General features: G+C 33.5%; 1 protein-coding gene across 1 annotated transcript in view; it reads left to right on the forward strand.

Moving 5' to 3' along the window:
• Nucleotides 1-14574, forward strand: part of LOC149777147 (trafficking protein particle complex subunit 11-like) — a 91266-nt gene extending 76692 nt beyond the window's left edge. Inside the window, exons 22-25 of the mRNA XM_089941377.1 lie at nucleotides 5188-5231; nucleotides 6056-6147; nucleotides 7935-7994; nucleotides 14425-14574. Of these exons, the coding sequence (XP_089797503.1) occupies nucleotides 5188-5231; nucleotides 6056-6147; nucleotides 7935-7994; nucleotides 14425-14574 (346 nt within the window). The remainder of the gene's footprint in view (nucleotides 1-5187; nucleotides 5232-6055; nucleotides 6148-7934; nucleotides 7995-14424) is intronic.
• Nucleotides 14575-14982: the final 408 nt, after the last annotated feature.

Raw genomic sequence — 14982 nt, forward strand, 5'->3', positions numbered from 1 at the left:
TGATGATATGACCTCATGTTTAGCACAAAATGGAAATCTCTCCATCAAATATATTACCTGATCCAACCACCCCTTTTGTTGTTTGGGTGTGTGTATGTGGGCAACACTGACTTGTTGGAACATTCTGATCCAAGCATGGAAAGGATGGAATTCATTTTTAAGGTAGCAGTAGAAATGTACAGAATTTTGCCTCCATCAGAATGCACTCTACCAACGTTCAATACAATTTACAAGGTCAAGGTCTTGGTGCACGTTGATGAACATGATGAACATCCATCCTTTAGAATTTTACCACAATCATCAGAGATTGCAGAAATCTGCAGGCATCTCTTGGATAAAATTCACAACTCCAGTAATTAAAAAGCCTTCTTTTTGGGGAGCCATTTGACATTGGTTCAAATCATATATTGATGTTTCTTCTTCAGATGTTTACTGATCATAATACTTTAGGAATACTGCCACATTTTTGAAAATCCACTCCTCCTAGGCTAAAATATTAGCTGTTGAGCTAAAGTTGTCTTCCAGCATATGTGACAGTCAAGCTAGACTCGAACTTTAGGGAGAAGTGACTTTTCCTTCAGACAGAGTGGGAGAAGTAAGAACTGAACAGGGAGAAGTGGGAGCAAAGCAAGAAACACAGTGTGTGTGTGTGTGTGTGTGTGTGTGTGATTTGTGCATATGTGTGTATGTGCGTGTATGTTTTTGTTCGCTTATTTGAATTAAGTAACGCATTTCACATTAGTTTTAAGCAATACTTTTTATGTACAAGTACAAATTGTTTGGAATTGTATGTACATTATAAATATATTTGGTATGTGTTTACAAAATACCATGTTCGTATGCAGTGTATTTTGGCCAAATGACTTCAAATGAGAACAATAGAAGATTTACATTGTAATGAATTTACCGAGTAAACAGATTGCAATTGTAATTGGTAAAATTGTTTAATCATCTACATTCAATCAAGAATTTTTTTAACTTTATCAAAGTTCACTATAAAATGGCAGTTGAAAAGATTTCTAAACTTGTTTGAAACAACCCTTGTACCATGTACATTAGAGCAAATGCATGTCTTTCAGATAATACTGTTCATCCTGATTTCTTTGCTGCCAATGAAACATTACCATATCTGTCCATAGATAACACACTAAAGAATTAAAGTAATCATATGAATGAATGAAACCCTTCTTTCCAACCAATTTGACTCAGACAGCATATAAGTGCATCTGTTTTTAGAAAAAGCAGTTTTCTTAATGTAAACACTGACTTTATAGATACAACAGTCCACTGATAGGATTACAAATGTAAGGTTTTATTATTCGTCAGTGTACTTGTAGTAATGTTAGGCATTAGTTAAATACTAGCTGCTTTGCTGTTTTTTCTTTGATTTTCTCAAAAATGTGTGGGACCTAAAAAATTGCATTTCTATGCTAAATCTTGAATAACATAATATTTAGACTCTGCTTTCTAAGAATTTAATATTTTTCAGAATATATTTGCCCAATGGTTTACAAAATTAGACAGGGTCCCAATTGGCTGAGTGGTCTAAAGTGCTCACCGTTATGGATCACTGCCATCTCATCTCTGTCTGTGTGGGTTTGAGTCTTGGATTTGGCCAATGTGGGTATGTGAGAAAGCTTGCCAGCAGCTTCTCGTGGGTTGGTGGTTCTTTCTGGGGTTTTCCTGGGTTCTTCCTCCACCATGTATAGCCTATCCTGTGCAGAAAAATGTCATTAAACCCTGTAACAGAAAGAACAACAACAACAAAAATAGACAGTCTAATGATGTTGTACTTCCCTGACGCAGCAATGTCCACCATTATTTCCCCATGACAGGTTCACTTACAGTTCCAAACAGATTTTATCAAGAAAATAATGTGCACATAGCAGTTAAATGCTAATTTTACTGATTCTTTTTTTAAAATACAAATTGCTTTTACATACTATTTTATAAGTTTTGAAACACAAGTTTGTATGTTTTTATCATCAAATGATAACTTGCTTAATCATGCAGTGATAGTTGCTAACTTACTAGGGAAAGGGTTAATCATCAATCAGCAATCAAAACACATGTCTGTGAATGGGGCAAGAGTTTGTCAGTGCAATTGATATAAACACTAGCTTGATGGCTTGAAGTATACATTTAACCTTGAGCTATAACATAACATACCTGGCTAAGGTGAGAGAGCATTTCAGAAAGTTGGTCACTCAATGTACCTAAAAAATCACGGGGCAAAGTTGTTTTTTGCTTTCCTAAAAGAAGAAGGCAAAGTTTACATTCTTTAGGTGACTTAGTCGCCCACTTCGCCAGGTAGCATGACCCCTAAATAGGTATTGGCACCAATACCCAGGGGTGCTTTGTTTCTGTTTTAACTTGTGCTGTGTATCACACTCACATGAGTAGCACACTCACATGAGTAGCATTCTCACATGAGTAGCACTCTCACATGAGTAGCAATCTCACATGAGTAGCACTCTCACATGAGTAGCATTCTCACATGAGTAGCACTCTCACACGAGTATCACTCTCACGTGAGAGCCCTCACAAACAAGCATCATAAGTTTCTGGTGTTCAGCTATAAGACATCATACAAATTATGTCGTCTGATACACAAGGTGATCAAGTGAAATTTATTTCCAAAAATTGGAATAATTTCTATCTTTTGCATTCCTTGTCATTTAATTCATATTTTGTAAAAAAAATTCATAAATTGCATTTGATTGAGTTTGAAATAGGGATGCCTTGGTTGTTACATATTTACACTAAATAATCTTGTGATGGTATTTGTGACATCATACAGTGTTATTATACATGTTACATATAGAATGATAATGAAAGGGTATACTGACCTAAATCAAACAGCAATAATGTGATAATAATGTTCTGTAACTAGGAATTCACGCCCAGTCTTTGTTGTATTATGATTTTGATAGGGAGGTTAACAAAAGAAGCAGTAACCAGTTTTATATCTGCCCATGAATACAACGTCCTGCATATTTAGAATTTTTTGTGATCAACATAGCTTTGAAATTTGATATTTCAAGTCAGTTGCTACAGTAAAACCTGTTATGAGAGACCGCCCCTTCTGCCAACCAAAAGCGGTCTCTCAAGACAGGTGGTCTGTCATAAGAGGTGTGTGAAAATGGACTGGTTTTCAGGGTCAATAGTTAACATTGTTGAAAAATAAATAATACCCATACTCACTGTACATGTATCATGTCCTTTATTCATAAATGTTGTTAAATATTGCATGCATTCCTCACAAATAATCTTTATATAATAAAGATATACATCTATCAAACAACGAGAATAAAATTTATATTTCAACATCACATTAATATGTACAAAAAATGAACAGTTAGATATGATGTATATATCTTATTCTATACACTTATTCACTTGTTTTTTAAGAAATCCATTATACTTCTTTGTTGACATGTTTTACTCGGCTGTTTGGTCTGAACATGTATCTCAATTATTGCCTTTTCCTGAATCACTTTTCCACTTACTGGTATGTTTTTACTCCTCGCAACACAAAACCACTCCCATACTCGCTCGTTCAGATCTCCATAAGCTGTCCGTCGTGCCGTGGCATATTTCCTCTGTGCTTGTGCACCTTTCTGCCATTTGTTTCTAATGGACTCCTTGTCTTTGATTACATTTTGAACTTGCGTTTTACCGACGCTTAAGCTGACTGCTATTTTGCGAGCAGTCTCCCCTTTTTCATTTCTTTCAATGACATTAATCCTTTCATCCAGTGTTAAAATTTTTCTTTTTTTCAGCAGAGGTTCTGCCATTGTTATCAGTGTTGACGTTATAAAGACTATCGGTTTTTATCAGGTTTTGGGGAAATGTGGAATAAATATATATTATGTACCAATGAATGAAACCAAAAGAAATAATTAACTCATCAAGAAACAATACATTTATTCTGAGACAAAGTTTAAATCAAGAGCGTTATAGCTCGATAAACAAAGGTTGCGACCATCTGCACCCAGGTAAACAGATAGTGGCTTGGTGAAACACTAACAAAAGAAATAAAAAATAATTTAAAAAAAATCCAGAAATGATTCTCACTTACTAGTATTAAAGACAATGAGCTCTTTCACCCTCCAGGACTTATGGATTAACTGGAAAGACAAACGATGTACTCAAACCTACACTGAAGCCCTTTCAAAAAATTTCTCACTGGAACATAAGGACTACCAGCGTTTTGTGAGTTTTCATAAAGATAAAGAAAAATACAAACCTCTAAATTGACTGCGTATATCCATCATTACTCTCTTTGATGTTACTCTTACTGGCTATTCACATGACTTTGGCACTACAATGGTGGTTAGTGACATGTACTTTAGTCTGGTTTACTGCAGTTTACAAATGACACCATACGCTGGAGTTGTAAATTTCACAAAACTGATACTGTAGAAAGACACATTCTTTTTAAATACTTTATTAGAGCAATCTTTACCATGTGTGCAGTCTTTGTTACAAAGGATTAAATGATGGTTAGAGGTGTTTATCTCGATATATGGTTGTTCAACTATAGTGTTATTTAATGTGCACTTTGTTTGCATACTACATTTATCCTGAGCTCTAGTGTTTACAAAGGATTAAGTTAAGGTCAGTGGTGTCAATCTGTTGTTTTTTTTTGGCGAGACGGTCGTTCATAGCAGTGTCAAAATGCATATTTTGCCAAGAAATCGCGGTCGCTGGTCGCGTTCAGCTGGTGGTCATTCATAACAGAGCGTTTATATAGTAAAATCGATCCGTGCATTACGATTGTGGTCGGAAATGACAGGTGGTCGCTCATAGCAGAGGTCGCTCATGACATGTTTTACTGTATAGAAATTTTTTAATAGGAGTTTTTTTACCTTTGGTTTTCTTGACCTCATTATACATAATGGTTTTGTCTTACTTGTAAAAAAGTGTTTTGATATTGTATACCCTTAATATGTTTGCCCATCTGTTCATTTGTCTGTCTGTCTGTTGCCTGGCCTTGAGTAACCAGTAGAGTGCTGATGTGCCTTTAAACTCTATACATGTATACTATATACTATACTGTTTTCTCCTAAATAGCTGGGAAAAAGTTCGCTCAACTTAAGATGATTGTTAAATGTATATCAACAAAGTATAAGCATTAACATCTTTCGAAGGCTTTAATCAATTCATTGACTTTTTTCTTTTCAGATTGAGCATAGAGACTTCAGAATCAGAGGCAGAAGATCAGACAAGTATGAACTCTATGTTTCAGTCAATTTTTGTGTTACATATATTACCTTTACATGCACTCCCTCTGTTTGACACTCACACTTTGAGTCTCATTCTGTCTGACTCTTACTCTCACTCTAATTTTATTTGTGCTCAAGTTTTAGAGATGTTGAATTATGACCTTATGCCAAAACTGAGAGAATTTATGGATTCATTTTCATGAGTGGTGTAAAACAACTACTTGCAGAGAAGTATGGTTCTTTCATATGATTCTTGTGGGTAGAAGACATCCCTGTATCAGTTGGGATAATAAGTATATAGGCTTAAAAAGAATGTGACCTTAAAATTGCTCAGTCAAAGAGCAAATGTATTGCTTTGTCCCTTTATTATTCAGAAAGAGAAGTCTCTCTTGTTTCTTGTAAGAAATTGTAAAAACTTTGCATCCCCACTGTTGATTAGCAAATGATCTGTTACATGACCAGTTCGTGGAATAATTTTGTTTGCTGCTTTTTTCAGTCTTGATTACAAAGTGTAAATCTGTAGAGTTTCTTGTAGTGTCTATGAATCTTATAGGCATCAACTTTCACAGAAAATTAGGCCTGGCAATCACTATTTTCTTGGTTGTCTCCCTTTTCCCCACCTGTAGGTGGCTGGTGTGTAGGTCTGTAGAGTTATAGTTGTATCTTATCCCTTTCACTTGTGCATACCATTCGACTCTGTGGATTGTGTGCAGTCACTGAACTTTATAAATACGTTCTAAAAGTCAGAAATTAAAGACAGAAAATAAAACAAATTTTTACCATATAGGTAAATCAAAACAGTGATCTAAATATTTATTGTTTTACAGCTCATCTTTGCCTAGATAAAGCTATATTTGGTGGACACATTGTATCCAACATATCCAAAGTTTCATTGGATGAGCTTGCACCTGGAAAAAAGGTAACACTATAATTGGTTTATATTTTAAAAAGAAGAGCAAATCGATTCAGTCATAATAATATTTTCTCACAAGGAACTTCTACTAAATTATACTTTCAGTTCATATGTTACTTCAGAGCATGATATCCTTTTTGATTGCAATCACTTTCTCTCTCTTTTGTTTCACAAGAATATGAAATAATAATTGAAAGAATTGGAAGTCAAAATAAGTGAAGACTTTCAGTTTATTATCTTTTGAGCTTATAAATGTACATAAAGAATGTTATGAGCTTGTGTTTTTTTAAACACTGCTATCACCGATAAATGAAAGATTTTCAAAATATTTTGAGCTCGTAAATGCACATAAAGAGTGTTATGAGCTTGTGTTTTTGTAAACACTGCTATCACCGATAAATGAAAGATTTTTCAAAATATTACAGATTTTTCAAAATATTGTAAATGTTAATTATAAGTAAAACCAAGACTACAGTAAGTGGCACATGGAGTTATACTGGTTTTCATGGATTAGAGTCATGCTGTGGGTATAATAGAAAACTTAAACATACATAATAGAAAATCTAACTTAAAAATTTAACTTAAACTTAAAAGTAACATACATAATGGAAAGTTTAACTTAAAATATTTAATTTGAATTTAAAAGTAACAAAATTAATAGAAAATCTAACTTACAGAATTTAATTTAAATGTTAAAAGTAACTTACTTATATCCAATGCTTTGCAATATCTAATCCATATTTTTTCTTCAAGGGTTTAATTTAAAAATGGCCTGGTTCATTTTACTTAAATTATCACCTTTCATTATTGTTCCCTTTAAAAGTCTTTATCTCGAATTAGAAAATGATGTTTTTCAAAAGACCCCTATCCCCGCTGGGTCCACCAGAAATTAAAGATGAATTTATTTATTCTTATAACAATTGCCAAAAAGTAACATTTCATGGAGGTTCTATTAGTTTAACTCGTTGCATGTAGAAAACATCCTATTTTGTTACAAAGTTGGCACACATGATATCAAGATTTTGAAGATTTCATCAAAATGCTGGAACATCTTGTTCAGTGAATGATGGCTATGAGTATACTGATTCCAGGAGTTGAATAGATGGATACAATCATGTTAAAGTTGTTATGCTCCACCGAGAATGTGGTATTACCTTGTCCATCCATCCATCCATCCATCTGTTGTGCCAAGCTTTCCTTTTATGTAAGTTTTTCAAGCACTTTAGTGGGGCAGTGTGTTCCATAAACACATTCCTGGTTTCAGAGCAAAGTCTAATTATGCTTTTTGTCAGGTTTTTCTTAATGAATCAAGAAAGTCAATTTTGGTTACAAAATTAATTTACCTAGTGTATGTACTTGCTTGGTAATTTATTTTATATTTTGTTGTTACCCTTTTCTTGAAGAATAAATGTACATAAATTTCATAAGATTTTACAAAGTGTGTGTATTTGTGATTTGGATTTTTAATGTAACATTTACAATTTTCCAGTCACATCGCCATGATGTCTGCAGTGTGGTTTTGCAAAGTGCATTGCCATTGTGATGACTGTGTTATTAAGGGAAGGCATAAAATGATCTGATTAAAGGGAAATTCCAGAAATAAACTTGGACAGTGGTTTTTGGAGGCACAAATAAAATGCACACATTATCCATCAAATTTTAACTGAGGTTACCAACTGTTTTTTGTATGCAGTGTAATCCAAAAATCAATGGAAATTTGTGCCTCTCATCCTTCACTTTTAGTTCTGAGGTGGTTCTGACATATATTCTAACTGAAACGTTTGCTTTTCCAGAGTTCCAAAACATTATTCATTAAATGTCTGCAAACTGGAAACAGAACCATTTTCATATCTGTAAGTATACCTTGTAATGACTTTGTAAAATGTTATTATTTTTCATTATGTTATATTGCACACCATCCTTTAATAGATTTACATTGCTCTCTGTCTCTCTCACTATTTCACTTCATTTATTGTTTTTGAAAGAAACATTGAAAGTACATGTGTTTTTATTGTACATGCCCAGGTAATTGACGTTGTACCAGCTCTGCATATAACTGTATGTACTCACACACAGCTGGATTTGTGCTATTTGTTAGGACTAATCGGTCAAGTTGCAATGTTTACCAACTTTGTAAATGTATACATCGTAAACTTTAACCTAAACAATGCAGTTTAATTGAAACGATTTGCATTGTAGGCTTACATTGGCAGTTATTGATATATAAACTGATGACAGTGTGCATGCAGGTTGTAGTTCTTTCATTTACTCTACATCTTTTTCCACATAATGTAATGAGATTCAGGTTTCAAGACATGTCCTTCACGAGTATAGCTGACAATTTAGGCAAACCACCTTCAGAATCTTCCTTTAAAAAAAGGTATGGGACATAGGAATGGATTTAAACCACAGTCACAGGCAAGTGGAATTCTTAAAATGGAACCCGGGTTTTGGACACATAAATGATCTTTTTTCTTACACTCTGCTTACTGAATAGACACTATACTTCCAATCAAATTTCACAAGCAGTAATTAAATACATTTAGTTTTGTACAGATAGCTCATGAGTTTACAGTACTTTGAAATTTTTTATTTGTATGTTTTCACTTAATACAAGCAGTTATTGATTAAGTGAACTTAAAGTAATAATTTAAGCATATCAGTTTAAGAAATTGAAGATTTGGTCAGTTTCTAACATGCAAACTAGATTTTTAAAATTTATTTGCATATATTTTAACTAGAAAATTCTAAACAATACAAAGATGTCTCGGTGATGAAAAAGTCTAAGCAACATTGTAACAAGATATAATTCTTTTAAATTTGTGTCACAATCAAAACAGCTGCTGCTTTGTGCGATACATCTACCTTTATGTTGCAAATGTTTGTCAGTTGTATCCCTAGGTTTACTATACAAATTCAATTCCTCAGTGTTATAGACAAATTGAAAGTCCCTCCACATAAACTTGCTTCTTAAAAAAATATAATTTTGCCAACTACATTTTTGAAACTCTAAAGCTGAAATGGATTTTGGCCAAATTTTTGGTTATTTTAGATGATATACATTGTGAACTGTCTCTTGGGAGTTAAACATGGGGTAAAGTTTCTCTGAACTTGGTGTCATTTCTAACAATGCCTTGAATATTGACATGACTTCCTGAGTCTTTCTTACTTTGTCTGGATTTTTTAAACTTTCATATTGTTGTCTACCCCATCTAACTCTTACGTTCTTGGCAGAAGATATTGTGAAAAGCCCATAAACTGTTCTTCGCTACTTTACTCTATTCTCCCATTATCCCCAGTGGCAAATGCAGCCATTTTCACACAGTATGACTGCATTTCTTAAAATGAAAAATGTTACATTGTTTTAATAATTTAAAATATATAGCAATAAATCATTCCCAATATTTTATTAGTGGACTGTTATTGACTCTTTCAAGTTGTAAAAGTAGTTCCAGGATGGGTGTGCAAAAGAGAATCACAAGTAGAACAAATGCCAGATCAGTGATGTAAGATTATATGGGTAAATTATAAATCTGTTAATTGGAATGGGTAGTTCTTGAATGCCACATGCATAATTTATTTACACAGTTACTGATTTTGTAAACAGTTACAGACAGTAAACTCAGCTAAGTTATTTGCACCCATAAACATTGCAACCTTACCAACCAGTGGCTCAGACAACATAACCCCTGATCTGTCAGCACATTATCGTGAGGAAATTAGGGTCTATATTGTTATCAGTTGGGTCTGACCTGTACATGAGTAGAGATGGTGGGTTTAGTCAAAACATGACATTGGAATAAACTAATATTTTAAGTTATCAGTATTTCTGTGCCAGTTGGTTTTTGGTATTTTGTATCACCCACATTATTCACATATCTGCCAACCTTTCAGACAGTGTTGGGAAGTTTTTGAGACTCAAAACATTTGTGGTTTCCAAGAAGTTTTTGAGGCTCAAAACATTTATTTTTTGTCCCACGGGAAGTTTTGAGACTCCAAACATTTTTTTTGGTGCTCATAAGGGGAGTCATTGAGATTCCAAATGTTTGTTTTGTGGTCCCTTGGCGAGTCGGTGTGTAGCACCTAAATAAGTAATGTCAGTGCTCATGAAAAAAATTCCCAAACATTCGTCCATGAGATGATTGAGTTGCAAAAGAGTTACTCGTCCCTATCTTCATTATACTCAACTCACCATACTTCTCTAAACTGATTATGCTTTTTCTGGTGAACCACAGGTACTTGACATATGCTTGATACTAAAATTGGTCAAAGTCATGAAAATGTTACATTTTTATATGTGGCACATTAGATAAACATATATTAAGACTCAAGGTTTATAACCCAAGAAAATTGCAGTTGCACATATAGCCCTGCATTTCTTAGTGCTATTCACATGTATATTGAAACCTTCAGTATTCTATGTGTCATACCTTTCCTTTTAGTGAGCTATCACATGTCTTTGTGAGTTAAATATGGGAGAAGTTAAGAGAGACAGATTGTCTAAATTATATGATTTTTCATCAGGTCAGACTTTGTTTACTTGTCAGTGTAATTGCAAACACCATTAAGACATCAAGGGCTAAGTGTAAAACTACAGCACAATATTTTCATAATGTTTACTCATTGTAGTATCAAGCTTCCATCAGATACCTAAGGTAAAAAACAAAAATGTAGTTTTCTTTGCAACATGTTCAAGACTGGCAACAGGTAGGCAGATGAGTCATGCCAGATGTCAAGCAATGTTGAACTTAAGTAGTTGGTAAGAGTCAAAAATGCATTCAGATTTGATTTCAAGATGTGAAGATGCATGTACTGAGCCCAGGGATGAGTATGTTGTAACATTTTGATTAGTCCAGACAATTTTTACTCTGGAGCCCTGGTTGTACAGTTTAGAATGAGTTATATGCTGTTATAAGCTTATAACAAATGACTGGAAATTAAAATTGAATACAAGAAAATAAAATATATTTTCCTTGAAGCATTTATTACACTTTCAAACAAAAAGTAGATGGTAGATTGGAGTATTTGCATGTATAATCACAACACACAGACATGCACACACATGTACACACACTAACAAAATCACAGTCATACTAAAATACAAAATTACTGTCTTTAAAATCCTTATAACTTGTAGATGCAGATTTTGCTGCTCTCAGTAGTCCATTGAATGTTTGAAGGTTATGCAAGTGACATTAATGTTTTATTTGGCATTCATTAGAGACTGGTTGCTATTGTTTAGTAGAAATAAACACTTCCGCATTTGTGACTTGATCTGTCAGTAACAGCTGAAATATTAGTTACTTTTGAGATTGAACACATCAATTATCCCAATGTAGGGTGTTGTTACTATGGCAACAGCTGTTGTATACTCCAGAATGACTAATATCAGTATGTTGTTTGCAGTATGTGCAAAGTAGAAAATGCAACTCCATGCTGCTGTACTTCACAAAGTCAGATTCAGGCATCAGTTAGTTCTGAAATTCAGTTTTTCTAGTCTTTGTAAGCTTTGCAGGTTATACATCTTACCCAGAATTACAGCTGCATTTATTTTGCTTTCAAAAATGAATCAGGTTTACACACTGTTCCTAACTTTACCTTTCCAGCTACCAAAATAATCATGTTTTGCATTTTATGTATGGAGTAAAATCCAACTTCAAAGAAATATTGCTGCTGATCACAAACTAGCCAAAAAGCTTTAATAAAGATAGCTTTAACATTCTTATTCAAATCAGCAAAGTGTAATGGCTTCAGCATTTTCATTCAAGGAAATGAAGTGTAATAACTTTTGTTTCTTCCATATGCATCTCTGATTTACTTACAACAAATTGGGTTGTTCCATTTCATGTGCTTTACCTATGCAAATTAGCCTAATGCACTTTTCATTAAACAGACTAGCAAGGCAAAATAACAATAGCTACTGTTAGTTAGGGAAACCTTAGGAAAGGTATCTTTATTTTACTTCTGAATGCCTTTACCATGTAATTGCTTCTCATAACAGTATGAACTGCTCAGTGGTAATAGTTTTCCATGGAAATTAGGCGTAAAGCTATGCAAACCATGACTTTACTATTTAAACAGGATATAGGTTACTGGTATATAATGTTGTATCAAGAAAGTTCTATCTTACTCTTTTTTTCTTTTCAAGATTTATAAGAAATCTTTTGAACATGAATGTATCGGAGGGGGTATGGGAATTAATAATGGTGTTCTTCATTTGACATCACATGGTATAGCTGATAATCATGCCTTCATAAAAGATTTAGGGAACTTAACAGTTTTTGTAATTTGTTTGCTGGCTGAAATTTTCTGTTTCATTCAGTCATTTCTTATTTTGAATGAATTCAATAAGATGAAGTTAGCCAAAATTATTTCCATAGAGCAAATTGTTTTTCCTTTTAATTTAAGAAAAACCTTTCAGCAGTAAATATTGGTAAACTGATCTTGGTTGAATCTGTTTTATTTTCTTGTGTTCTTTGGGGTTTTTTTTGTCTTCTCAACAGCTTGATGATGACTAATTATGTCCATGTGAAGGAGGATTGCATTAATGTATGCCCAAATTTAAATGCCTTAATCAATAAATTCATAATTTGCTTGTGTTTCTGAGTCATAGTGTCCACTTGATATTAACGTCTCATTCAACCATATTTTTACTTGGCTTCATGAGATTATGGCCATATGATAGTCTGGTGAAATGCCTGATTGATCACTGCTACCAGTATAAGGTGCTTTGGTTAAACTGTGTAGAAGTGAAACAAGAAGAACATTTATTGCTGTCTGATAATTTATCTCGACATATTTTCTGCAAGTTTTCAAACCAAAATTATGTGCACTGGTATATCAGTAAAGATTACTTTGTTAAACGGATTCCAATGCAGAGGTTGTATTATTTGTTGAATTTGTCCATGTTTATGTGATACGAAACATCATCCCATCATCACAGGAAACATGACATCATCCTATCATCACAGGAAACATGACATCATCCCATCATTACAGTGAAACATGATAGCAAATAATTATCATAATGAATGTGATATCATTCCATCATCTTATCACTCTCAGTCAAACATGACATCATCCCATCATCACAGGAAACATGACATCATCCTATCATCACAGGAAACATGACATCATCCCATCATCACAGGAAACATGACATCATCCTATCATCACAGGAAACATGACATCATCCCATCATCACAGGAAACATGACATCATCCCATCATCACAGGAAACATGACATCATCCCATCATTCGCAGTGAAACATGACATCATCCCATCATTCACAATGGAACATGACATCATCCTATCATCACAGTGAAACATGATATCATATAATTATCGTAATGAATGTGATATCATTCCATCATCTTATCACTCACAGTCAAACATGACATCATCCCATCATTCACAATGAAACATGACATCATCCCATCATTCACAATGAAACATGACATCATCCCATCATTCAAAAGGAAACATGACATCATCCCATCATTGCAGTGAAACATGATATCATATAATTATCATAATGAATGTGATATCATTCCATCATCTTATCACTCACAGTGAAACATGACATCATCCCATCATTCACAATGAAATATGTCATCATCCCATCATTCACAATGAAACATGACATCATTCCATCATTCAAAAGGAAACATGACATCATCCCATCATCACAGTGAAACATGACATTTTTCCACAATTACAGTGAAGCATGACATGATCCCACCATTCACTTTGAAACTTAACATCATCCCATCATCACAATGAAGCATGACATCATCCCATCATTCACAATGAAACATGACATCACTCAATCATCACAATGAAACACGTGACATCCCATCACCACAATGAAAAATGATCACAATCGAACATGACATCATCCCATCATTACAGTGAAACATGACATTACTCAGTCATTCACAGTGAAAGATGACATCATCCCATCATTCACATACAGAGATTAATTCAGTCAGAAATAGTTGTTTTAATGCACTGTTCCTTAGGCAGTTAGATTCTTAGTCATAAAACCATTATGATATTGATAAAATCTATATCTTCCATCAAGCTTTGATTTATTTCACATATTCTAAATTCACACAGTTTTTAAAAATTTAATCAGAATTGAATAGAACTCATAGTTAAGCAGAAAACACTGTATTTAGTAATGTTTATCTTCTAGTATAAGGATAATTTGGGGTTACATAGAAAGTAAGTTCCATACTTACAGAATAAATACAGTTTAATGCTTTTTCTTGTTCCTTTAGATAAACTACATGGTGGAAGTGAGGAAAAAGAATCAGGTTATTCCATGTATGTGTCAGAAGAAAGAGATGTTTATGTCGAACTGTGTGGAACCATTTGAAGTCACAGTCAAGATTATGTCCATGAAAGTAAGTTTGGGTGGAAGCAGATAATACATGGATTTCATTTTCCACGCGTATGTTCATTGATGTATGTACTGTTTGCATTAACAGTATCATTTCATTTCATGTATGTACTGTTTGTATTAACAGTATCATTTCATTTCATGTATGTATTGTTTGTACTAACATTATCATTTCATTTCATGTATGTACTGTTTTTATTAACAGTATCATTTCATTTCATGTATGTACTGTTTGTATTAACAGTATCATTTCATTTCATGTATGTACTGTTTGCATTAACAGTATCATTTCATTTCATGTATGTACTGTTTGTATTAACAGTATCATTTCATTTCATGTATGTACTGTTTGTACTAACATTATCATTTCATTTCATGTATGTACTGTTTGTATTAACAGTATCATTTCATTTCATGTATGTACTGTTTGTATTAA

Source organism: Sinohyriopsis cumingii, chromosome 18, assembly GCF_028554795.1.
Source record: "Sinohyriopsis cumingii isolate HCF-2022 chromosome 18, ASM2855479v2, whole genome shotgun sequence".
In the NCBI taxonomy this organism is placed as follows: Eukaryota; Metazoa; Mollusca; class Bivalvia; order Unionida; family Unionidae; genus Sinohyriopsis; species Sinohyriopsis cumingii.